Source organism: Pocillopora verrucosa, chromosome 6, assembly GCF_036669915.1.
Source record: "Pocillopora verrucosa isolate sample1 chromosome 6, ASM3666991v2, whole genome shotgun sequence".
In the NCBI taxonomy this organism is placed as follows: Eukaryota; Metazoa; Cnidaria; class Anthozoa; order Scleractinia; family Pocilloporidae; genus Pocillopora; species Pocillopora verrucosa.
This window is the reverse complement of record NC_089317.1, coordinates 4,130,322-4,154,236: the sequence shown is the minus strand read 5'-3', so window position 1 is coordinate 4,154,236 and position 23,915 is coordinate 4,130,322. Positions and strand designations below refer to the sequence as shown.

At 37.1% G+C, this 23,915-nt stretch overlaps 1 protein-coding gene across 3 annotated transcripts; it reads left to right on the top strand.

The window, feature by feature from the left end:
* The first annotated feature begins 19 nt into the window (after window positions 1-19).
* On the top strand, window positions 20-23,077 carry LOC131774169 (NLR family CARD domain-containing protein 3-like). 3 transcript variants are annotated; one of them, XM_066168043.1, is made up of 8 exons: window positions 20-93; window positions 9,259-9,316; window positions 9,685-9,764; window positions 11,135-11,205; window positions 16,866-17,525; window positions 17,923-18,033; window positions 18,828-18,938; window positions 19,983-23,077. In XM_066168043.1, exons 5-8 carry the CDS (start codon window positions 16,889-16,891, stop codon window positions 22,838-22,840), a joined length of 3,717 nt encoding a protein of 1,238 aa, XP_066024140.1. In that variant the 5' UTR covers window positions 20-93; window positions 9,259-9,316; window positions 9,685-9,764; window positions 11,135-11,205; window positions 16,866-16,888; the 3' UTR covers window positions 22,841-23,077. The 3 variants fall into 3 exon arrangements, with proteins under 3 accessions (XP_066024140.1, XP_066024141.1, XP_066024139.1); XM_066168044.1 differs by lacking the exons at window positions 20-93; window positions 9,259-9,316; window positions 9,685-9,764; window positions 11,135-11,205 and adding an exon at window positions 15,378-15,386; XM_066168042.1 differs by lacking the exons at window positions 20-93; window positions 9,259-9,316; window positions 9,685-9,764; window positions 11,135-11,205 and having other exon boundaries at window positions 16,840-17,525.
* The last annotated feature ends 838 nt before the right edge of the window (window positions 23,078-23,915 follow it).

Sequence of the window (23,915 nt, the reverse complement as noted above, 5' to 3'; positions counted from 1 at the left end):
TGCTACATAAACTAACTCGCGGTACGTTGTTGTCAGAGAGCATTTCCACCTTGCGACTATACTTTGGTACACAGTGGCTCTGGTAGATGAAAGGTGAGAAAACTTTTTTTAAAATTCGAGCCTTAAATGAAACATTTTATCGTTATTTTACTTGGTTCTGTCATTGTTAAACTTAAGCTGGAGTTCAATACTCTTATAATCATACTGTAAACTTAAAGCTTACCGAGTTATTATGCGATTATCAACAAGTGATATTCTGAGATTGAAACAGCCGTGTACGACCATTATAGAGCACGTAGAAAAGGGAAAAATAACATTTGATCTCTTTGATTTGTCTGGTAGAATAACAGATGCTTGCTTTGAAAATGTGTACATGCACACAGAAAAATATCTTCGTGGCTAACGTTAAATTCGGCCGTTCCTGTCTCGATCTGTTATCGACTGATCAGCAAACGGGAAACAGGTTGGCTCTTAGTTTAGTCATCCCTTTCAAATTGAATTCTTTTGAACGAACTTTCAAAGTTCGTTCACGAAAAGTGTGGACAAGGAATTTGAGAGGCATTCAAGTTCTGATCTTCGACACAACTAGATTAAAGGTTTCCTATTCAACTTTCCGCAAAGTTGTCTATTTTGAGATTGTTGCATATTCAGTAAACGTTGAACTTTGGCCTCAGCTGGGGAACTTGATTGTTTGAAACTCGTAAATTGGAAACACAATTACCTTCTTCTACAGGATTCCTATCAGTTGAGTCATTTTGATGTTTATCGGATGTCTTTGAATAATTTCGCAACAAGAAAGGTTTTGAAAACTTTTTATGTCAGTTGGTCATGATACTTTGGTACACTCTGGCTCTGGTAAATAACTTGTAAGGAAACTTGATTTATCAGACGAGCCTTAAATTACACCTTTTATGATCATACTGTACATTTAATTTCGGCTTGTTTATTGTACGATCAGCAATTGCAAATAGTGATTAATTGAGATTGAATTAGCCTCATACAACCATTATAGAGCACTTCGAGGAGGTAAGAGCAAAATTTTGTCGCTCTGGTGCGATCGGACTAATGAAAGTAGATTTGTTTTGAAACTGTCTTCATGTACAGAAGAAATTTCCTCGTGGCTGCCATTAATTTGGCAGTTCCTGTCTCGATCTATCGTCAACTGGCCTTGCTCTGAGTCTCTAAGTTTGTCATCACTTTCAAGTTGATTGAGCAGTTCATAAAAACTCTTATAGTTCATTTGAAACAAAGCTGGAAGAAAAATGTGAGAGGTATTTGCGTTTTGATCGTGAACACAACTGGATTGAAGATTTTGTATTCAACTTCCCTGCAAAGTTGTTTGTTTTGAGATTATTACATCAGTAAAAGTTCAACTTTGTTTTTAGCAAGTGAAATCGTTTATGTGTTACCTTTAGGGTCAAATAAAACCCCTCTCTTAGCTATGGGACTCTAATAATTTGAGTCTTTTTCATTCGTACTGGATGTCTTCGAATCATGTTGCAACAAGAAAAAGTTTTGGAAAGTTTGTTAGTCAGTCAGCCATGAATGGCTTTGTGATTATTTGAACTGACTTTTGCGACTGATATTTGATAAAGTCAGGAAGCTTTCACTTAAATGCTGATTTAATGCTTCGATAAAGTTCTTTTTTACTCTGACAGCGGCAAGAAAATGTTCCTAGCGGCTGTCCTCTGATCTACATTAGCGACAGCTACGTGCTAATGCAGGAATCCTAATAAGTTTTGAGGAGGTTATGTAAACGAAACTGAAAGTAAAACTTTGCATTTCTCAATCTTTAACGCAATCTTTGTATATTGCAAAAGAGAGTTGTTTTTCAAGCAAAAGTCTTCTTTTCTAATTCTTGATTTATCGTTAGGTTTCGTAGTCTTCGTCGCTTACTTTTATTGTTTTGCTTTTGGGTACATAACAAACTACGCATTTTGTGGGCAATCAGCCGAATTACATTTAGAAAGCATTGCCACAAATATTAAAAAAAATTTCCGCGCCAACTCATCCTTATCAGAGATGAAAAAATATGAGAGAAAATAATCAACTGAAATGAAGACATGGATTGCAGATGAACCACTTTAAGGATTCATCTTTGAGTTTGGAATGTGCAAACTCATGTGAAGTTATTTTGCTGTGGTTCTGCTCAGATGATCATGAAAATTGACTTTCAGCAGATAATCATCTTTTAGAATACCAGTTTGATTGTGAAATCAGTTTCCGCTTAAAAGTCATGCGTTTTGTAGTAGAACTTTAATTTTACTTACGGCAGAGTTACTTAGTAAGATACAAATCGTTTTTGTTTTATTAATTCTCACTGTTACGCCCCGACCGTTGAACTATCACGCGATAGAAATCTCGAGCTCCTACTCTAATTGTTTCAAAGAGAGTTACATCTAAGAGTCAAAAAAGGTATTTAGGAAGAACCCAAACGAACAAAGAAGAAAGAAGAATTATAAAGGAGGCATAGAGATCTGACTCGGGTATTTCATCATTAGACATAATTACGGTTGTCTGTGATGTACGTGCGTTTTCTTTGCTCCGCGTCCAAGGTAGCTTACACCTTTGCAAAGATTTGCAAGAGACATTGTACCTTGGACGAATTTTCGGAAAAACATCAGCCGTGAATGTTCCCGAAAGTGTTTTTTTTGGAGATGTTGTGAATCTATCATTATGGAAATTACTTATAAATGCACGCATGCGTGACTTGTAGGTGCGACACGAACTGATTCACGGTATGTTGCGTAGACTTGGATCATTTCTACGTTGCGATGATACTTTGGTAGACTCTGGCTCTCGTAAATGAAAACGTGAGAAAGCTTAACTTATTATCCCAGCCTTAAATTGTACCTTCTATGACTATTTTACGTCGTTCTGTAATCGTTCGACTTAAAACTGGAGTTTCATTCCCTTATGATCATACTGTGCATTTAATTTAAGCTTGTTTATTGTACGATCATCAATTGCAAACAGAGATTAATTGGGAGCGAATTAGCCTCACACGACTATTATTGAGCACTTCCGAGAGGTAAAAGTAAATTTTTTTTCTCTGATTCGATCGGACTAATGAGCGTATGTTTGTTCTGATAATGTGTTAATGTACAGAAGAAATGTCCTCGTGGCTGCCATTTATTTGATAGTTACTTTCTTCATCTGTTGTCAACTGGCCTCGCTCTGAGTTTTTTTGGTTTGTTATCACTTTCAGTTCACTTGACACAAAACTGGAAGAAAAATTCGGGAGGTATTTGCGTTTTGATCGTGAATTCAACTGGATTGAGGTTTTAGTCTTCAATTTTCCCGCAAAGTTGTTTCTTTTGAGATTATTATATCAGCAAAAGTTTAACTTTGTTTTCAGAAAGTCAAATCGTTTATGTTTTACCTTTATGGTCAAAAAATTTCCTTTCTTAGCTATAGGAATCTAATCATTTGACTCTTTTTTATTGTTATTGGATGTCTTTGAATCATTTCGCAACAAGGAAAAGTTTTTGAAAGTTTTTAAGTCAGTCAGCCATGAATGGCTTTGTGATTATTTAATTAGCTGATTTACAAGACTGATATTTGATCAATTCAGGAAGCTTTTGCCTATATACTGAATGCACGCTTCAAAATATCTCTGTTTTAGTCTTACAGCGGCGAGAAAATTTCTTTAACGGCTGTCCTGTAATCCACATTAGCGACAACACCATGCTAATGCAGGAAATCGTAATTAGTTTTGAGGAGGTTATGCAAACGAAACTAAAAGTACAACTTTGCATTTCTCAATCCTTTACGCAATCCTTGTATATTGCAAAAGAGAGCTGTTATTCAAGCAAAAGCCTTCTTATCCAACTGTTGATTTATCGTTAGACTTCGTAGTCCTCGTCAGTTACCGTAAATGTTTTGCTTTTGGATACATAACAATCAACGCATTTTGAGGGCAATCAGCCGAATTATATTTAGAAAGTATTGTCACAAAGATTTACAAAGATGCCGCGCCAACTCATCCTTATCAGAAATGGAAAAATATAGGAGAGAAAATAATCAACCAAAACATCATCTTTGAGTTTAGAATATGCAAACTCATGTGAAGTTATTTTGCTGTGGTTCTGCTCAGATGATCATGAAAAATGACTCTCAGCAGATCATTATCTTCTAGAATACCAAACAAAATTTAACGAGAAAAACATCTAGTTTGAAAAACTACTTTCCGTGTGAAACCAATTTCCGCTTAAAGTCATGCGTTTTGTAGCAGAACTTTAATTTTACATACAGCAGAGTTACTCGGTAAGATTCAAATCGTTTTTGTATTATTAATTCTCACTGTTAAGCCCCAACCGTTGAACTATCACGCGATAGAAATCTCGAGCTCCTACTCTAACTGTTTTAAAGAGAGTTACATCTGAGAGTCAAAAAAGGTATTTAGGAAGAACCCAAACGAACAAAGAAGAAAGAAGAATTATAAAGGAGGCATAGAGATCTGACACGAGTATTTCATCATTAGACATAATTAGGGTTGTCTGTGATGTACATACGTTTTCTTTGTTCCGCGTCCAAGGTTGCTTACACCTGTGCGAAGATTTGCAAGAGACATTACGCCTTGGACAAACTTGCGCAAAAACATCAGCCGTGAAAGTTTCTGAAAATGTTTTCGAGATGTTGTGAATCTATTATTATGGAAGTTACTTATAAATGCATGCATGCGTGACTTGTGGGTGCGACACGAACTAATTCAGGGTATGTTGTTGCGTAGTCTTGGATCATTTCTACGTTGCGATGATACTTTGGTAGACTCTGGCTCTGGTAAATGAAAAAGTGAGAAGCTTAACCTATTATCCGAGCCTTAAATTACACTTTCTATAACTATTTTACTTCGCTCTGTCATCGTCCAACTTAAAACTGGAGTTTTAGATGACTATTATGCTATTGCATATTTAACCTAAGCTTGTTTATAGTACGATCATCAATTGCAACCAGTGATTAATTGAGATCGAATAAGCCCTATACGACTATTACAGAGCACTTCCAAAAGGTAAAAGTAAAGTTTCGTCTCTCTGATTCGATCGAACTAATTTGGCAGTTCCTGTCTCCATCTTTCGCCAACTGGGCTCGCTCTGGGTAAATGAATTGTAAGAAAACTTGATTTATCAGTCGAGCCTTAAATTACACCTTGTATAGCTGTTGTACTCAGTTCTGTTATCAACCAACTTAAACTGGAATTTTATACGCTTATGATCATACTGTACATTTCATTTAAGCTTGTTTATTGTACAATCAGCAATTGCAACCAGTGGCAAATTGAGATCGAATTAGCCTCATACGACCATTATAGAGCACTTCGAAGAGGTAAAAGCAAAATTTTGTCTTTTTGATTCGATCGAACTAATGAACGTATGTATGTTCTGAGAATGTGTTCATATACAGAAAAAATTTCCTCGTGGCTGCCATTAATTTGGCAGTTCCTGTCACGATCTCTGGCTTCGCTCTGATTCTGTTTCTTAGCTATAGGACTCTAATCATTTGAGTCTTTATAATTCGTTCTGGATGTCTCTGAATTACTTCGCAACGGGAAAAAGTTTTGGAAAGTGTGTAAGTCCATCAGCCATGAATAGCTTTGCGGTTATTGAACTGACTTTTGCGACTGATATTTGATAAAGTCAGGAAGCTTTTGCTGAAATGCTGATTGCATGCTTCGACAAAGCTATTTTTACTTTGACAACAGCGACCAAATTTTCTTAACAGCTGTCCTGTGATCTTCACTAGCGACAACACCATGCTAATGCAGGAAACCATAATTAGTTTTGAGTATGTTATGCTTACGAAACTGAAAGTAAGACTTTGCAATTCTCGATCTTCTACGCAGTCTTTAACTATTGTAAAAGAGACTTGCTTTTCAAGCAAAGGTTTTCTTCTCTAACTCTTGATTTATCGTTAGGTTTCGTAGTCTTCGACGCTTACTTTTAGTATTTTACTTTTAGGTACATAGCAAACTACGCATTTTGTGGGTAATCAGCCGAATTATATTTAAAAAGCATTGTCAGATAGTTTTCAAATAACGTCGCGCCAATTAATTCATCCTAAACGCGAAGGATAAAACAAAGTAAATTATTAGAGGGATGAGAAAATATAAGAGAGAGTATAATGGATTGCAGATGATCTCTTCAAGGATTCATCTTTGAGATTATAAAATGCAAACTCATGTGAAGTTATTTTTCTGTGGTTCTGCCCAAATGATCATGAAAAATGACCTCCGGCGGATAATAATCTTCTAGAATACCAAACATAATTTAACGATAAAACTATCTGGTTTGAAAAGCAGGATCCTCTTGTGAGAAACGGCTACTTTCCCTATGAAATCAGTTTCCGCTTTCAGTCATACGTTTGGTAGTTGGACTTTAATTGTTCATACAGCAGAGTTAGCTCGGTAAGATGCAAATTGTAATCGTTTTGTTTATTATTTTCATTGTCATGCATCGACCGTTCAACTATCACGCGATAGAAATCTCGAGCTCCTAATCTAACTGTTATAAACAGAGTTACATCTAAGAGTCAGAAGAGGCTTCAGGAAGAGCTTAAACAAAAGGAAAGAAGAAAGAAAGAATTATAAAAGGGGCTTGGAGATCTGACTCGGGTATTTCATCATTAGATAGTATTGTTGTCTGTGATATTTTCTTTGCTCCGCGTCCAAGGGAGCTTACACCCTTGCGAAGTTTTGCACGAGACATTATACCTTGGAAAATTTGCGGCAGAACACTAGCCGTGAATGTTCCCGAAAATGTTTTAGAGATTTTGTGAGTCTTTTATTATGGAAATTATCTTTGAATGCATGCATGCGTGAGTTCTGGGCGCGACAAGGACTGATTCGCGGTATGTTGTTGCGTAGTCTTGGATCATTTATACGTTGCGATGATACTTTGGTTCACTTTGGTTCTGGTAAACCAAATGTAGGAAAACTTAAGTTATTATTCGAGCCTTAAATTACACCTTGTATGGCTACTTTACTTCGTTCTGTCATCGTCCAACGTAAACTGGAGTTTTATACGCTTTTGATCATAATGCACATTTAATTTAAGCTTGTTTATTGTAGGTTCAATTGCAACCAGTGATTAATTGAGATTTAATTACCTTTATACGACTATTAAAGGGCACTTCAAAAAGGTAAAAGCAAAATTTTGTCTCTCTGTTTCGTTCGGACCAATAAACGTATGTTAGTTCTGAAAATGAGTTCAGATACAACAGCAATTTCCTCGTGGCTGCCATTAATTTGGCTGTTCCTGTCTCACTCTGTTGTCAACTGGCCTCGCTCTGAGTCTCTAAGTTTTCTTATCACTTTCAAGTCGATTGAGTAGTTCATAAAAACTCTTATATTTCATTTGAAACAAAGCTGGAAGAAAAATTTGGGAGGTATTTGCGTTTTGATCGTGAACACAACTGGATTAAAGTTTTCTTATTCAACTTCCCCGCAAAGTTGTTTGTTTTGAGATTAATACATCAGTAAAAGTTTAACTTTGTTTTCAGCAAGTGAAATCGTTTATGTGTTACCTTTATGGTCAAATAAAATTCTTTCTTAGTCTTTTTTATTGTTATTGGATGTCTTTGAATCATTTCGCAACAAGAAAAAGTTTTGGAAAGTTTGTAAGTTAGTCAGCCATGAATGACTTTGTGGTTATTTAATTAGTTGACTTTCGCGACGCAATATTTGTATATTGCAATTGAGACTTGCTTTCAAGTAAAAGTCTTCTTCTCTGACTCTTGATTTATCGGTAGACTTCGTAGTCTTTGTCAGCTACCTTAAATGTTTTGCTTTTGGGTACATAACAAACTACGCATTTTGTGGGCAATCAGCCGAATTATATTTAAAACGCATTGTCACATAGTTTTAACATAATGCCGCGCCAACTGATCCTAAACCTAAAGGATACAACTAAATAAATTATCATAAAGATGGAAAAATATAGGAGAGAAAATAATCAACTAAAATATATACGTGGATTGCAGATGAACTGCTTCAAGGATTCATCTTTGAGTTAAGAATATGCAGACTCATGTGAAGCTATTTTGCTGTGGTTCTGCCCAGATAATCGTGAAAAATGACTTTCAGCAGATAATTATCTTCTATGATACTAAACAAAATTTGAGGATAAAAATATCTGGTTTGAAAAACAGGATCCTTTTGTGAGAAACGGCTACTTTCCCTGGGAAATCAGTTTCCACTTTTAGTCATGCGTTTTGAAGAGGGAATTTAATATTTCATACAATAGAGTTCACTCGGTAAGATGCAAATTGTCATTTTTTTTATTTATTCTCACTGTTATGCACCAACCGTTCAACTATCACGCGACAGAAATCTCGAGCTTCTAATCTAAATGTTTTAAACAGAGTTACATCTAAGAGTTAATAAAGCTTCTTAGGAAGAACCCAATCAAAAATAAAAAAGAAAGAAAGGAGGCATGGAGATCTGACTCGGGTATTTCATCATTAAATATCATTATTGTAGTCTGTAATGTTTTTCGTCTGTGAGACATTATACCTTGAAAAAATTAGCGGAAAGACTAAACTTGACGGATTCAATAAAATATATTTAATGAAAAACCTGGTAAAATACAAGAGAGACAATAATCAACTAAAAATATTTTGACATGGATTAAAGATGAAATGCTTGAAGGATTAATCTTGGAGCTTTACGATATGCAAAAACTGTAATGTTCTCATTTTTTCAGCTTTGTGTGGTTCTGCCCAAATGGTCATGCAAAAATATTTTCCGCAGTACTGATCTTCTACAATGCCAAATACAATTCAACTATAAAAATATCTGGTTTGAAAAACAGGACCCTTTTGCGAGAGATGGCTGATTTCTCAAGCAAAAGTCATTTTCTGCTTTAAGTCGTACATTCAGTAGGAAGACTTAAATTGTACAGACACCACAGTTTAATAAGTTCGATGCAAATTTTTATTGTTTCATTTATTCTCACTGTTACGCACCGACCGTTGTTTGGAAAGAAAAAGATCCTGAAGAACTTCTGTCTGATTGTAGATTGTTTGCTGGTTTCAGGAAAATTTTGACAGGTGTGACTCACATACAAGTAATATCTATAGATCGTGTTTAGTGTTGCATACCTTAACCACGTGCACCTCTACTGCACAAGTAACTTATCAGTCTGGTAATCAATCCTAGTAATCCATTTAAAAGAATGGAGAAAGTAAGAATATATCAATTCTATATAGTGCACCACTCTCTCTATTTCACCGTTTAATACTAATTGTGTTTCTCTTTTTCAGAAATCTTGACATCCCTTTCTTGCATGCCACATCTTGAAGGAAGAAAATTCAATTAAAGGTATGTAGACATCCAGTTTGCTCACGTGACCTAAGAAGTCCCTTCGTTCAATTTGTATATTTGGGTTCCCAGTTGAATTTCCATGTGATCAAAGTTCTACTCTGCATGCGATCTTGCGATAAGGAACTTGATTTAAACTCACATTGCTGTCCATGAGAAGAGTTGACCCGAAGAAAGAGCAGGTACAGACAAAATAGTAAAGTTATTCACTCCGTAACTTTAAATTTAACTTCAATAACCCGCTGTTGACTTACGGTATTTCTCTCGCGTAAATGCGTACGATTACGAATACTTTAACACAAGCCTTTGAAAATAAGTGTATGGTGAAGATATACTTGATACATAAGCTACTTTTTTTCTTTTTTCAGGACGATTGCGTTGCCTCTTCACGAGCTCCGGGTGTAATTATTTCGTTTGAAGGACCGTTCTCGAGAAGATCATGTGAAGGGTAAGAAGATTCATGAAATATGAATTGATGCGCACTAAAAGGTCACTTTATTTAAATTTCATACTTTAGTAAGAGTCTGTTTTGTACTCAGACCAGTTGTTTTACTTCCAGCAGTCGTTACTGATATAGATTAAAGGGACAGGGAAATGCTTTAGTTAAGATTGGAACACGTAATGCGTATCAGTGAGGGCGGAAATTGCTGTTTTCGTAGGCGACAGGAAACTGAAAGCGAAACCCTTTCTTCACAGTTCGATTTCCGTCGCTAGAGAATGACTTGCCTTCTCCAATTCAATATGTTTTCCGAGAACTCGAGTTAGGCATTATTTATCGATGATATTTTTTCGAAAAAATTATTGTACCTTTAAATTCAATCTGATAAACCATAGGACAATTGTGACCACAAGTAATGTTTGGGACAAATCGCCCAGTCTTAGTTACAGTTCACTAATTTTCCACAAAATGTGGCTCTTATTTGGTGCATATAAGCAGATAAATCTAACAGTGCTAAAACATCATATTTACAGAGAGGCTTTCTTATACAGAAAACCCAAAAAGATAGGGAATATTTCCATAACAAATAACCATTGAGGAGGGTGGGATGGAAAGAAAATGGCGACTGAGGTTCAGTGTGCACTGAAGAGGCTATTGAGCATTTGAACTCTAATCCCAAAGCAATCTTTCTTTGTGCTTCAGCATATAGCTTTACTTCACTAGTAATAGGAACCACTGAATAGTCTGCAGATGTTAAATTTATGCAACAGCCAATTCGAAGCTAAGTTTCCCAAAAACTATCAATATTTTCCTTCGCAGTTTGTCGAATGACATATTTACATATTAGATTTCCTCAGTTTCCAGTTTCAACCTGCTGTGTTCTGAAGTTAGCAGACACATGCAGTATCCATGAATTGAAATACCTGAAGGTTTTACCATTATAGGATTCCTCTTGAGTTCAATTATTTTCCAACAACCCCTTTTCAGCATGATCGAGTGAAACAGCCTTATGTCGTTTATGTCTTTCAAATTATCCTAAAGCTTTCTCCAGTTCATTACACTGTTCAATAGCAACAATTACTGCCTTAACCCTTTAACTCCCAGATCCAATTTGTAATTCTCCTTACTGTCAGTTATATAATTCTTGTAATGTTAGTTCATAGAATTTAGTATTGGATCAACTAATTATCCCCAAATTGATATATTTCTTAATTCTTGTCACTTATTTGGTTGATAATGTATTTATATTGTAAGGAGAAATTTGGTCTTGGTCACTCATGGGAGTTAAAGGGATAAATATATCACCTTAAATGGGATTTTTGTGACGGTCAATATCTCTCACATTTGATTAATATTTATTTTATGCTTTTCTTTTTCAGAAATTATTACATGTCCATCATTTTCTGACTGCTCATATTGTGATTTTTTGAAGGCAAGAAATCTTAACAGGGTAGGTATATATGTATTTTTTTCCATTTTCCCTCTTTAAATATGATACATACCGGTATATGTAAGGATTTTTGTCTTATTCTCATGGGAATGAAAATGTTTATGTTGCTATGTGCTATTCTCTTTTTTTCATGAATGTCATTTTGCTTTGAATATGAAACATAGTGTTAAAGTAGCAAGATGGGTCACTAATTAAATTTGCATCAATCTTTACCCAGTGGTTCAATCCTTTGAATTCATGCTCAGGAGTATAAATTGAATGTTGTCATCCTTCACTAGTGTTTGACACCATTTCTTATTATGTTGCACCTGGCAGCTGAAATGCATCTAATGATTAAAAAGTTGCTTTGGTTGTTACAGGTGTAATTACCAATATAGGATGCAACTGCTCGCTCTAATGCAAGGTTCTGTATTTGTGACCCTCCATATGATTTTTGGGAGAAGGGCGATAGCAAGCTCACAACATGCTTCTTCTTAAAAATATTTGTGGTTATAATTATCAACTTCCTGAGTAGCAAAAACAAAGTTGGAACATGTGGCTGTGAATGAGTTGCATTGAGATTTAAAGCAGACACTTTAATTACTTTTTTCATGTGGAGGTTACTTTTGATGATGTTTGTAGCATGTTGAAGCACAAAATGTTACTCAGTGCTGGAAAAATTGTGACGATTGTGTAAAAAATTCAACATGTTCAAGATATTCATAAATTGCCATTACATATAGCTATTAACAGCCAATTTGTTCAGTTTCTGTAAAAGTATATCTCATCAGATGATCAGAGTGACTTGTAGGGGATGATAAAAATAATGAAAACCATCATGGCCCACATCATTTTACAACTGCTTAAATGGTGAAATTTAAAATTTTTTCATATCCAGCCCAATCATGGATTTTTGGAATAAGGAGACCCTAAATTGTTTAAAAAATAGTAATCTGAAAGTTGACTTTGTGGGAAATGGCTAAGAGAGCTGTTTATTTTTGTCCAATGAAAAGTGTATGAAAATAGCTGGCATGCTGAAAGATTTGAAGTGATTTAAGTAAGACACATGTATTCCTTAATCTCACCGGAGGAACAAAACTAACAGAACTCAACACAAAGAAGAACTTACAGATGAGATTTTTTCCAAAATGGGTGTACTTTGTAAATGAGAGCAAGTAACATTATTTTGTTATGGACATTACATAACGTCTGTAACAAAAATTACCAAAATCGTGGAAAAAGGCAAGAAAAAATAAAGCCCACTTTATGTTATGGACACTATATTACAGACATTACATTACGGACATCACATTATAGACATATTATATTATGGACATTATGACTGCATGACTTTAATTATGGTAATTCTTTTGGAAGAAATAAATGCAACATGCATACCAATTTTGTTCAAATTTATCACATCCAAGTTTTCAGTGCTTTTAACTAAACACCATTAACAATAACCATAACAACAACTGTACATTGATTAGGAGAAGTAACACCACGCTGACATGAGGAGTATAAATTTTCAAAAAGTGTGAGTCCAAGTGTGAATTAAGTTTACTGAAAGACATATCGTATTTAGAGTCAGTACCTTCTTTTATAATATCTGAAGATAACAAATTAAAATATAGCATGCAATGTTTCAGAAATGTAGCTTACAACAAGCAATACTTCAACTTTCAAAGGCCATTGCACTGATAATACTATAGAGAAAGTTGTCAATTCATACAGTTCAGTGCAGTGTAACTTTCCAGAATGGTATCAACTGGCTTATTAAGAGTCAATGAATAGTACTCTCACAAAAAGTTCAGAACAATCTAAGTTTAGTAATTAAAGCAGTGTTTAACTACTGCAATCTGCAGTTATAAATTTGATCATTTATTTGCAAACATTTTCTCTTTGAAGATATTTAAAAAGCCTTTCGATATATGAAAGACTTGGAACATTGAAATGTCCAATGCCTTTCAGCTCTTTGGAGCCACAGTAGACTCTTCTCTTGTGGACAATATCAATATTGCTCCTTAGAGGCTAGTTAAATGTTTTCACAACTTGATGAAGAAATTTGAAATCAACCTCATTATCAGTAACCCTAAGGGCTCTTCCAATGTAAAATTGAGTGTCACATTAGAAACCTGTACTGTACTTATATCGAGAACTGTGCATGATATTAATTACCCATTTAATTATGTTGTGATTGATGGCTGCGATTATGTTCGGCTACAAACAAGTGGAAATACCAGAAATAGTTATCTTAATATAAAAATGGTAATGGCATTGGTACAATTTTGGGTCTGTTCATGGAACTGCAGGTGTTGTATGATGATCAAACAGTAAAGTGTGCACTAATTTTTACTGGTTTTGATCAATATTCTACCAAAATGAAGTTACTGTGATGCACATTACATAGATGATCTACTTTTGAGAGTGGAGGTGTATGATATTCTTTGGAAGCTCTGCAGTTAAGTGTTTGTCTGGTTGCTGTCATTATTGTAGGGCTGCAGTGGCTAAGAGAAGTTTCATGCGAGTGTATATATTGACCATTCTTGCATGTGAGTCCTGGTGATTGCATGTATAGAGCTTTTCAGTTTTATTAATTGAAGTAGTTGCCTCAGGGCAGCTAGCAGAGAGTTTTTTCTCTCAGATATAACTGACTTGTGGGCTGTGTTCTGCAGATTTGTATGGTGCTTGGTGTTTTGGTGAAGTGTTAGGGAAACCTGATTTTATGCTGAGAGATTTTTTCACTTGTGGTTGATCTGACTTATACTTGTACATGTATGCATTATGTTAAAGGAGATTGCGCACTGGTTTTTATCAATTATGCAATTGTTGGTCACCCACTTATAGAGCAGTACATGATGTATTTAAAATCCCCAAATAGGTGTGTTGCATGGTGCTTGTGGATGATGATCATTTTAGTTTATCACCCTCCACAATGTTGTTTCAAGATTATTATCAATAGTTTGTCCTTGTGGGAGTGGTGATGGATAATGCCTCAGTAATGTTGCTACAGTATAACAACTGTTATTTTGAAATTTCTATGGTCATTCTAGGAGTGGCCAATTGAGGAATGCGTATTACTCAGTCTGATCATGCAATTGTAATTGTAATTATAATTGTAATTGTATAGATGTATATCTTTCTTTGTAAAAGGATCTTGGTAACCGTTAATGCCCAAGATTGTCTGGTTGATTATTTAAGGTGCTAGGTGATGAGAGATTTGAACTTCCAAGCACTGCAACCCCAGGTGCTAGCTGTGTTTAGATGTTTGTTTTGCTGTAAATAATTATGGGTCAGGGGCAGCTAGAAAATATGGCTATGGCATTGGTGCCAAATGGATAGTAATGCTGCACTTATCCTTATAATAGTGGCCAGAGCTTCTTTTTACTGTTGGACTTTGTAATTGTTTGAAAGTGGTGGTGTATACCAAGGCTGCGTTTTATTTTGATGTCTAGGGCTTTGTTCGTGTAAGGATTAATGCACTGGAACACCAATTGGAGATGTAAAAATAAGTGTCACTCATGCCGAATTAATCTATTGGGTAAATAACTTACAACTGAAGGTTGTTAGTGAGAAAATTTACTAATTCAGTCTGAGTTCCCCTCTCTTACCCATGAACAAGGAAAAGGTGTAGTCACAGAGTTCGTTATTTCGGTTGACAGAATAATGAATGTCAGTGGTTGACGACCTGCCAGCAGTTTGTGGTAGGGGTGCTAGATATGAACCTAGTAATTAATGGCCTTGCTCACCATAGATCTATAGTGGCTGGTACTGGCTTAGTTGAGGCTGGAATTGGCTGAAGGTCCAAAAAATTCAACTTCTCATGGGGATTCTGATTTTCTTCTTTGTCTCATGTGCATGACAGGGCATAAAAATATCTTTCTTCTGGTAAAATAATGTTTACCAAACCATTGGAAAATCTCTCAGCAGAATTAAGCTCCATTGTTAAAAATTATATTCCTACAGGCCTCATGAGAGTGCATGGTGATTGGGTGATGCTTGTGCAGGTCTGTTGCATGCTTGTGATCACATTTAGCTGCTTTTTCATTGCAGTTTCAGTTGCAGATGGAGGTTGCATCCCCTTCCTTTTGATGCTGCATGTCGAACAAGGTTGTTTGTTGAGTTTCTTTGCCCTTATTGTATTGGTAACTGCAAGAGATAGGTTTTGCTGTTTTGCCAGTGGACACATTTTTTTCATGAAGGTGATAATATAACGGAGACTTTTAAGTCTGCTGACTTAAATGTTATTGTTTCGGAGTTTAACGAACTAAGAAACCACGTTTTGTACCGGTACATGAGCTTCAATGACTCTGTATTGTATTGGTGACAATTAGAGTTACCTTCATCTGGTAGAGTTAGTACATAGCTTAAAAAGGTGCATTTCATATCAGTGACTGTGCAATCTGTTTTCTAGAGCTGTACTGGTCTAATCATCAATAAGTAGAGAAACCATGAATTGACGGAGTTTTAGAAGTGCTTTTAATGTCTCCAGGTGCGATAGTGAAATGGCGACTAGGGAGGAAATCTTCAAATTCCTTTTAAGCTGCTCCTCCATCCAGGAATGTGGGTGCTGGGAGGGAGACCTGGTGTCATGTTGGGTGATATAACTGTAAGGAATTACATTTAGTTTTGCACTGAAAGGAATGATTAATACCCGGTATTGCCTAATCCCATGAAAATTGGGATAGTTAGGGTGTGTAGCATGAGTTTTGGCAAGTTGACCCATAACCAGTCTTTCTAAATGGTGCCTTCTTGCTGTAGGCTGCTATTTAGTGATTGTTCTAAACACCGTGACCTGAAGTAATATAATTTCCGTATTTGTTGTGTTGGTATTTCCTGGTGTAGTCACTGAGTTGGTCTATTAACTGACCTGGTAACAGACTGATTCCCATATTGACGACAATTTTCCCTAGCATAGTGTAGTTTGCTTCTGATTATGTAGTTTTTGTCCTTGTTGGAATGGTGATGGATGATGCTTTTGCAATCATTCTTCAAGTGACCAAGTTGTAGCAGTGATCTTTGCAGGGTGGTAAATGGAGGTTGTGCAGTCTTGCTTTGATGTTTCACTGTAATTTATATATTTGTGTCTGCTTGTGGATCGTTTTAGAGCTATGGAGGTTTTAAGGTTTAGGTATAATGGTTACGCTGGCAATGATTGCTTTTATTATTAAATACTTCTCAAGCGAAATAGGGTATTATTATTATTCTCCTAAATTTTAACATTGTTCCTCTTTTTAGATTAGTTTTTTATCTTAGCAGTATAGTATATATCATTTAATTATTTTAGTGATTTGTAGGTCCACATCAGCCTTCCTGGCTGCCAATTTGTAACCTGCATTACCAAATAAAATGATGATAATGATGATGATTAAGAATCAAACGTCAACCAGCCAGAACTGACCGGTTTTAAGGCCCTAGAGAGGAAATACAAACTCATTTCCCCTTAACCTTTCAAATCGCTTCTCATTTCTGCTGTTTATGTCTCTGGTTGTTTGTAAACTGAAAAACAAAACTCTTCCTTAATCTAAAAACTGGGTTGAAATGAAAAATCTCAGATTAAATCTCTTATTAGGTTCTTTCGTTGGTGTTCCTTGCTCAAGAGGTCTCAATTGGCTATCGGGAGTTTTTGTTTTCGAATGGGTTTGATTAACATTACTTAATGTCAATTCTCTGTTTGACAGGTCGTCCTGGAAAAGTTAGAATTATGGCTACAGCTATTTCGCCATTTGCGTCTACGAAAGAGACTACCAACTATGCAAGGCTATGCCGCCTCCTGGTGGATGTTGGATCTCAGGTGCTTCGGTCCACTTTCGACAAAATACATCCACCAGCGACTCTACATACAGTTTTGGGAAGAACCTCAGTGCATTACGCCACATTGCAATCACTGTACAAAGGGAGGAAGAAAGTGCTGAATCCTACGCAGTGGGGAAAGTTGTACCCTACTCACAAAGCCGTGTCTTCTAAAGACTTCGACATCACACTGCTAACAGTGCTGCTTAGAAATATCTGTAGTCTGCGCACTCCTACCAAGGGATGGAATGAGCTTCCCTTAGCTACAGACATACGCACCGAAGATGACATCGCCAGAGTGAAGTATTACAGGAACACTGTATACGGCCATGCTCCTCAAGCCTCTGTGGATGACAGTAGTTTCAGTGCTTACTGGCAGGAAATACGAGAAGCTTTGGTGAGACTGGGAGGAGCTCATTTTAGAGCTAAAATCGACAATCTTGAGCACGACTGCATGGATCCAGTTATCGAGGAGCATTATCGTGAACTGATGAAACAATGGAAGAAAGACGACGACAGCATCAAAGACAAGCTTGAAGAAATTGAAGGTAAGAAAAACATCGTCCACTGCCAATGTGGATGAATTTGAAGGCTACAAAAGTATATATTTTCAGTTAACACAGCAGTGCAGGCTAGCTCATGAAGTTTTCATTTTGGTTGGAACTAGTCGTATACTTGGAAGGTATTTTTGCGTCATGTGTGAAAAATGAAGAATTAACCCCAATGTTGACACTGTGTGTTCATTTGCAGTATTTTGGTCTGTTCGTGGGTACTCGTGTACAAGTGCTGTAGGGCATTTTTGTGATTTCTAAGCGTCCTATTGAGTTTGATCTGTTCGGAATCGACTAGATATTGAATTAGATTTTATTGTTTTATCTGCACCTAAACGTGAAGCAGTGATATAAATTTGCTTATGAAAATGCGCATACCTTTTGAAATTTTCAGATTTGCTGGAAAACATGAGAAGCATTATGGACAGGAGAGAGATTGATATGAAAGAGGTGAAAGAAAAGCTTACTAGTCTGACGGCCTCAGTTGAAAAAAGCACACAAGAAGGTTAGTTGGTAGAAAGAGCTACTCAAAAAAAAAAGTTATGAAGAGCGTCACTGTTTTTTTGAGCAAATGACACAGCTCTTGTGCATGATGACGGTAATCGCTGGATGTCGGCCAACACAGCATACTTTGGTACTTTACTGATATAAAGGCACACCCTGGCCACCACTCACACTGGCTATACATGAAGATGCTCTATAGTGTGTGGGATGCCACGGAATGTGAGATATTCTGCCCTGGCTACCTCTAGGATTTGATGGTGTTTTGACAGCACTCATACATATGTATGATCGTAGTTATCGTCTCTTTTTTTCGTATCACCTTTCTCGTAATGAATCTTACTTCCTAGTAGCGTTAGATGTGACCCACATACTTCTCAATAAAATAACCAAATCCTTCCTGCGCTCATATTGTGTATTCAATTCTACATGGGAAAATAGTTGAATGAGGATCCCCTTGAGTAAAATGGGTTAGAACAAGATGTATGTGGTTATTTTACAATTCCTAAGGAAAAAACTGCAGGCAAAACCTCCCACTCCATTGCAGACGGGTCGCTAGGTTTCCTCTGCGTTTTTTTTTTGCCTGATGAAACACAGGAATGCAGTGTAACTCATGTTTTCATTTTGGTTGGAACTAGTCACATATTTGGAACGTTATTCTAGCGCTATGTGTGAAAAAAAATTAAAAAAAAAAACAACAACAACAACAGAGGAAGGGAAAAGGATCTATTTAGTTAACTTTTAATGAATAAAGTGACTCTCACTCGGACTAAAAGTTCCAATGTTATTGCACGAAAGGGTCTGTTGAGAAAATGATGGGCGAAATGGTAAAGATGGACAGCGAACTGAAAGAAGTGAAGGAAAAGCTGTGTACTTTGACAGTCTCAGTGGAAGAAAGCAAGGATGAAGGTCAGTTGAATTACACAATAAAAGTTATCCTGCTTAACCGCAAATTTCGCCGTAGTCAACATGGCCTGTATGTGAGAGAGGGAGATATCATCCTATGTTAAAGAGATTCAGTTTTTCAATTTAGACAATCTCTGGAATAATCTCTACGGTGTGCTTTCATTCCCTCCAATTGTTCAAACTTTCACCCGTAATTAGCCTGGAAAACTTTATATTTTGATTAGAGTGGAGAACGAAATAAAACGAAGTACAGTTTTAACGAAAACATTGGCATTAACATTGGCTCGATGTTAGAAATTAACAGAGCAGGTTCCACTGCATTTACAAGCCAAATAGCTTTTGGTCAGTAAATTGACATGAATCATACATTGATACCTTTTTCATCGTCCAAGTAATTTCTTTGGCAGTGGTGTCGTACTCGTTCGCTAATTTAAATTCAGTGCCGAATACCTAGTAGCATTAGATGTAATCCGCATATTTCTGAATAAAATAACTAAACCCTTCCTACGCTCATATTGTGGAGCTTTCAATTCTACATGGGAAAATAGTTGAATGAGGATCGTCTTGAGTAAAATAGGTTCATAAGGAAAAGACTGTAGGAAAAACCTCCCACTTCATCGCAGGCGAGCCCCCGGTTTTCTGCAGCACTTTTGATGAAACCGCGTGACAAAGAAGGCACAAAGGCGTTGTTTGGTTTCCATTTATTTGTTCGTAGTCTCGGTATATCCCGAAAAAGCCTTTCTCAGACTACGGCTCCAATGATATGAATATTTATCTCCCGAGTAATTTATTTTACGACAGAGTTTCACTGTCAGACACCCTTAAAGCCGAACAAACAGAGTAGGTTTACCTGAATTCATAATCTAAATGGCTTTTAATCAGTAAGCATGAATCATACACTAAAAGCTTTTTGCATCGTCCAAGTAATTTCTTTGGCAACGGTATCGTACTCATTCACTTATTTAAATCCAGTGCCGAATACCAGAGAGGCACCACAATTTTTAATGCTGCATTCATTCGATTTCTTACTTATTTTGCTACTGCTAGGTATTTTTGATCCGACTGAGCTTATCAATGGAATTCGCCAGCTTTACAAGACTCGCGAGGGATGGCTCTCACCATTTCCATGGTGTGAAGAGTTTCAGTTTTTTCTTGGAAATATTTTTACAAGGCTCAAAGTGGTCAGAAGAAAGAAAACGAGAGGAGAAATCAGTAACGTATTTGTTGACATGTCGTCAATACTAGACCCGTATGAAGAGTGTTCAGCGCCGAGAACAGTGTTGATTGAAGGAGAACCTGGTATGGGAAAAACCACCTATTGTAAAAAGTACGCCTACGACTGGGCCACAAAACAGCAAGAACCTCACTGCTGCGGCTCAACAGCATTTAAAGTGGTATTGTTACTGAAATGTCGAGATATCCATTCTGACGTTTGGGAAGCTATTGATGATCAGCTTCTGCCCCGAGACATCGATGAAGAAGTCAAACAACAATTCTTTCATTTTATTCGTGAAAATCAGTCCAGCATTTTATTGATATTGGATGGATTGGATGAGTTACCGTCCAGTAAATTGTCGATGTTTTCCGAATTAATTGAAGGAAGAGTGCTCCCCAAATGCCACATAGTTGCAACAGCAAGACACGAAGCTGGAAAAGAGGTGAGAAAATGTTGTGACGTGCTGCTTCAGATCGAAGGATTTACTGAAGAGCATGTGAAAGGATTTGTCACCAAGTACTTTAACGAAAGGACGGATTTAGCCACCAAGCTCTCGCAACGGATGTCGCGAGATGAAAACCTGAGAGAAATAGCGGCCAATCCTCTAAACACAGCACTTCTTTGCCTTTTATGCGAAGAGTTTGAGGGCACACTCCCAGAAAGCAGAGCTCAACTGTACTTGGATATGGTTGAATGTGTTTTGAGAAGATATAGAAAAAGGAAGGGACTACTAGAAAAGATCGGAGACTTGACAAACCATTACAAACCGCAATTGAATCACCTTGGAAAGGTAGCGTTGAATGGTTTACTTGACGATAAGTTGGATTTTAATGAAAGTGAATTGAGAAACCATGCAAAAGACCTGACTGAATTTGGATTTCTGTCAGTGCAGCCTGGTGGCAGCAAACTGAGACAAACACTGCACTATGCCTTCTTACATAAAAGTTTTCAAGAATTCTTTGCAGCATTCTTCATTTGTTCTCAGATTCAAAGCAAGGAGATGAAACCTGAAGAACTAGTTTCCGATCCAAGGTATTTCGTTGAACTTAAAGAAATACTTTTGTTTTCATGTGGAATTTTGGCCATGAAGTGCGATGAACAGGTTGTGGCTCTTGTAAAGAGTTTAACAAATGAAGTCAACCAAAATGAAGGCCGTGTTGCAAAAATTGTATTGGAGGCCATCAACGAATGCAAAAGAGAAAAAAGTGATTTTCACTCGCATTTATCGAAGTCGTTTGGAACTGGTTTGAATCTGACCAATTTGGATTTGTCTTGCAATGTTATTAGTGATGCGGGTGCTACATGTATTGCTGAGGCAATCAAAGTGAACAAGACGCTAACCAATTTGGATTTGCGTTACAATGGTATTAGTGCTGCGGGTGCTACATGTATTGCTGAGGCAATCAAAGTGAACAAGACGCTAACCAATTTGTATTTGCAAAACAATCGTATAAGTGATGCGGGTGCTACATGTATTGCTGAGGCAATCAAAGTGAACAAGACGCTAACCAATTTGTATTTGCAAAACAATCGTATAAGTGATGCGGGTGCTACATGTATTGCTGAGGCAATCAAAGTGAACAAGACGCTAACCAATTTGGATTTGCGACGTAATCGTATTAGTGCTGCGGGTGCTACATGTATTGCTGAGGCAATCAAAGTGAACAAGACGCTAACCAATTTGGATTTGGGAGGTAATGGTATTAGTGATGCGGGTGCTACATGTATTGCTGAGGCAATCAAAGTGAACAAGACCCTAACCAATTTGGATTTGCGTTACAATGGTATTAGTGCTGCGGGTGCTACATGTATTGCTGAGGCAATCAAAGTGAACAAGACGCTAACCAATTTGGATTTGTCTTGCAATGTTATTAGTGATGCGGGTGCTACATGTATTGCTGAGGCAATCAAAGTGAACAAGACGCTAACCAATTTGGATTTGCGTTACAATGGTATTAGTGCTGCGGGTGCTACATGTATTGCTGAGGCAATCAAAGTGAACAAGACGCTAACCAATTTGTATTTGCAAAACAATGGTATTAGTGATGCGGGTGCTACATGTATTGCTGAGGCAATCAAAGTGAACAAGACGCTGACCAATTTGGATTTGTCTTGCAATGTTATTAGTGATGCGGGTGCTACATGTATTGCTGAGGCAATCAAAGTGAACAAGACGCTAACCAATTTGGATTTGCGTTACAATGGTATTAGTGCTGCGGGTGCTACATGTATTGCTGAGGCAATCAAAGTGAACAAGACGCTAACCAATTTGGATTTGGGAGGTAATGGTATTAGTGATGCGGGTGCTACATGTATTGCTGAGGCAATCAAAGTGAACAAGACGCTAACCAATTTGGATTTGTCTGGGAATGGTATTAGTGATGCGGGTGCTACATGTATTGCTGAGGCAATCAAAGTGAACAAGACGCTAACCAATTTGTATTTGGAAGGTAATGGTATTAGTGATGCGGGTGCTACATGTATTGCTGAGGCAATCAAAGTGAACAAGATGCTAACCAATTTGTATTTGGGAGGTAATGATATTAGTGATGCGGGTGCTACATGTATTGCTGAGGCAATCAAAGTGAACAAGACGCTAACCAATTTGGATTTGTCTGGGAATTGGATTAGTGCTGCGGGTGCTACATATATTGCTGAGGCAATCAAAGTCAACAAGACGCTAACTTAAACAACTTTGAAGTAAAAGGGCACTGCCTTTAAAGTAGGCAGGTTCCCTTGAAAATTGAGGGCCGAAGGCCCGAACCTCTAGGGGGGTCCGGGGGCATGCTCCCCCGGGAAATTTTTAAAAGATAAGTCTCCCAGAAACGCATTTTCCTGCAATCTGGAAAAGAAATCTTTTTGCAATGATGCATACTTAATCTATTATAATAAAAAAGAATGGTACTCTGGGAGAATTTGTTTATTTCACTGTTGTTTTCGGAGCCTCTTTTTATCGTACAGTTACAAGTTAAAGGCCCATTTTCAACCTTGATGCAACGCCTTTCAACCTTGACGCGACCCAATTTCCTGTAACACGGAATTCCCAGATCACTAAAAACCTTCTAAAATCGTCTTTCTCAAGAGCCACCCTGAACACGCTTGGAGCTCTTCGTACTCTATGAAGAGTCGGCGAAAAGGACAATATTCAAATTTTTTCACTTTTTAGAAGCGCTTGAGGATTTAAATGAAGACAAAATACTTCCAATAGAAACTGGTATTTTCCAAAGAGAAATATGGAAAAATATCAGACTGCCGGACGTCTAGTTATTTAAAGACCGTGTCCGGTAGTGTCTGGTGAAAATTTTCTAAGTGTCACGCTTGGATCTCTTCGCACTCTGTGTACAAGGCCAGCGAAACGGACAACGTTGGCTTTTTTTCACTTTTTAGAAGCGCTTGAGGATTGTAAATGAAGGTAGAATACTTTCCAATGAAAAATTAGTATATTTCAAACAGAAATATGGAGTTGTTTGAGGACCGTGTCCAGCCGTATCAAGCGCTTGGATGGCGGGTTACTTCACCTATCTGGGGCTCCCCATCTCCTTGAAAACAGGCCGTCAGTAGTCATCGGTCTGCTTTTTTGAGTCTATTATTCGAATAAGAGTCGCGTAATGATTTGGCATTTATTCGGGGGCGGCGTTTATCAATATTTTTGCTTTAAAATACGGCAGTTACTCGAGGGTGTTTCATCGAATATAACGTAAACCGACATCTCCGAACTCATATAATGTTCATAAAAAATTGATCGATTCTAAAATAGAACAGGA

Coding starts and splice junctions, on each gene's coding strand:
- LOC131774169 (XM_066168042.1), top strand. CDS start 16,844: ATGTCAATTCTCTGTTTGACAGGTCGTCCTGGAAAAGTTAGAATTATG. Junction 17,526..17,922: donor CAAGCTTGAAGAAATTGAAG/GTAAGAAAAACA, acceptor TGAAATTTTCAG/ATTTGCTGGAAAACATGAGA. Junction 18,939..19,982: donor GGAAGAAAGCAAGGATGAAG/GTCAGTTGAATT, acceptor TGCTACTGCTAG/GTATTTTTGATCCGACTGAG.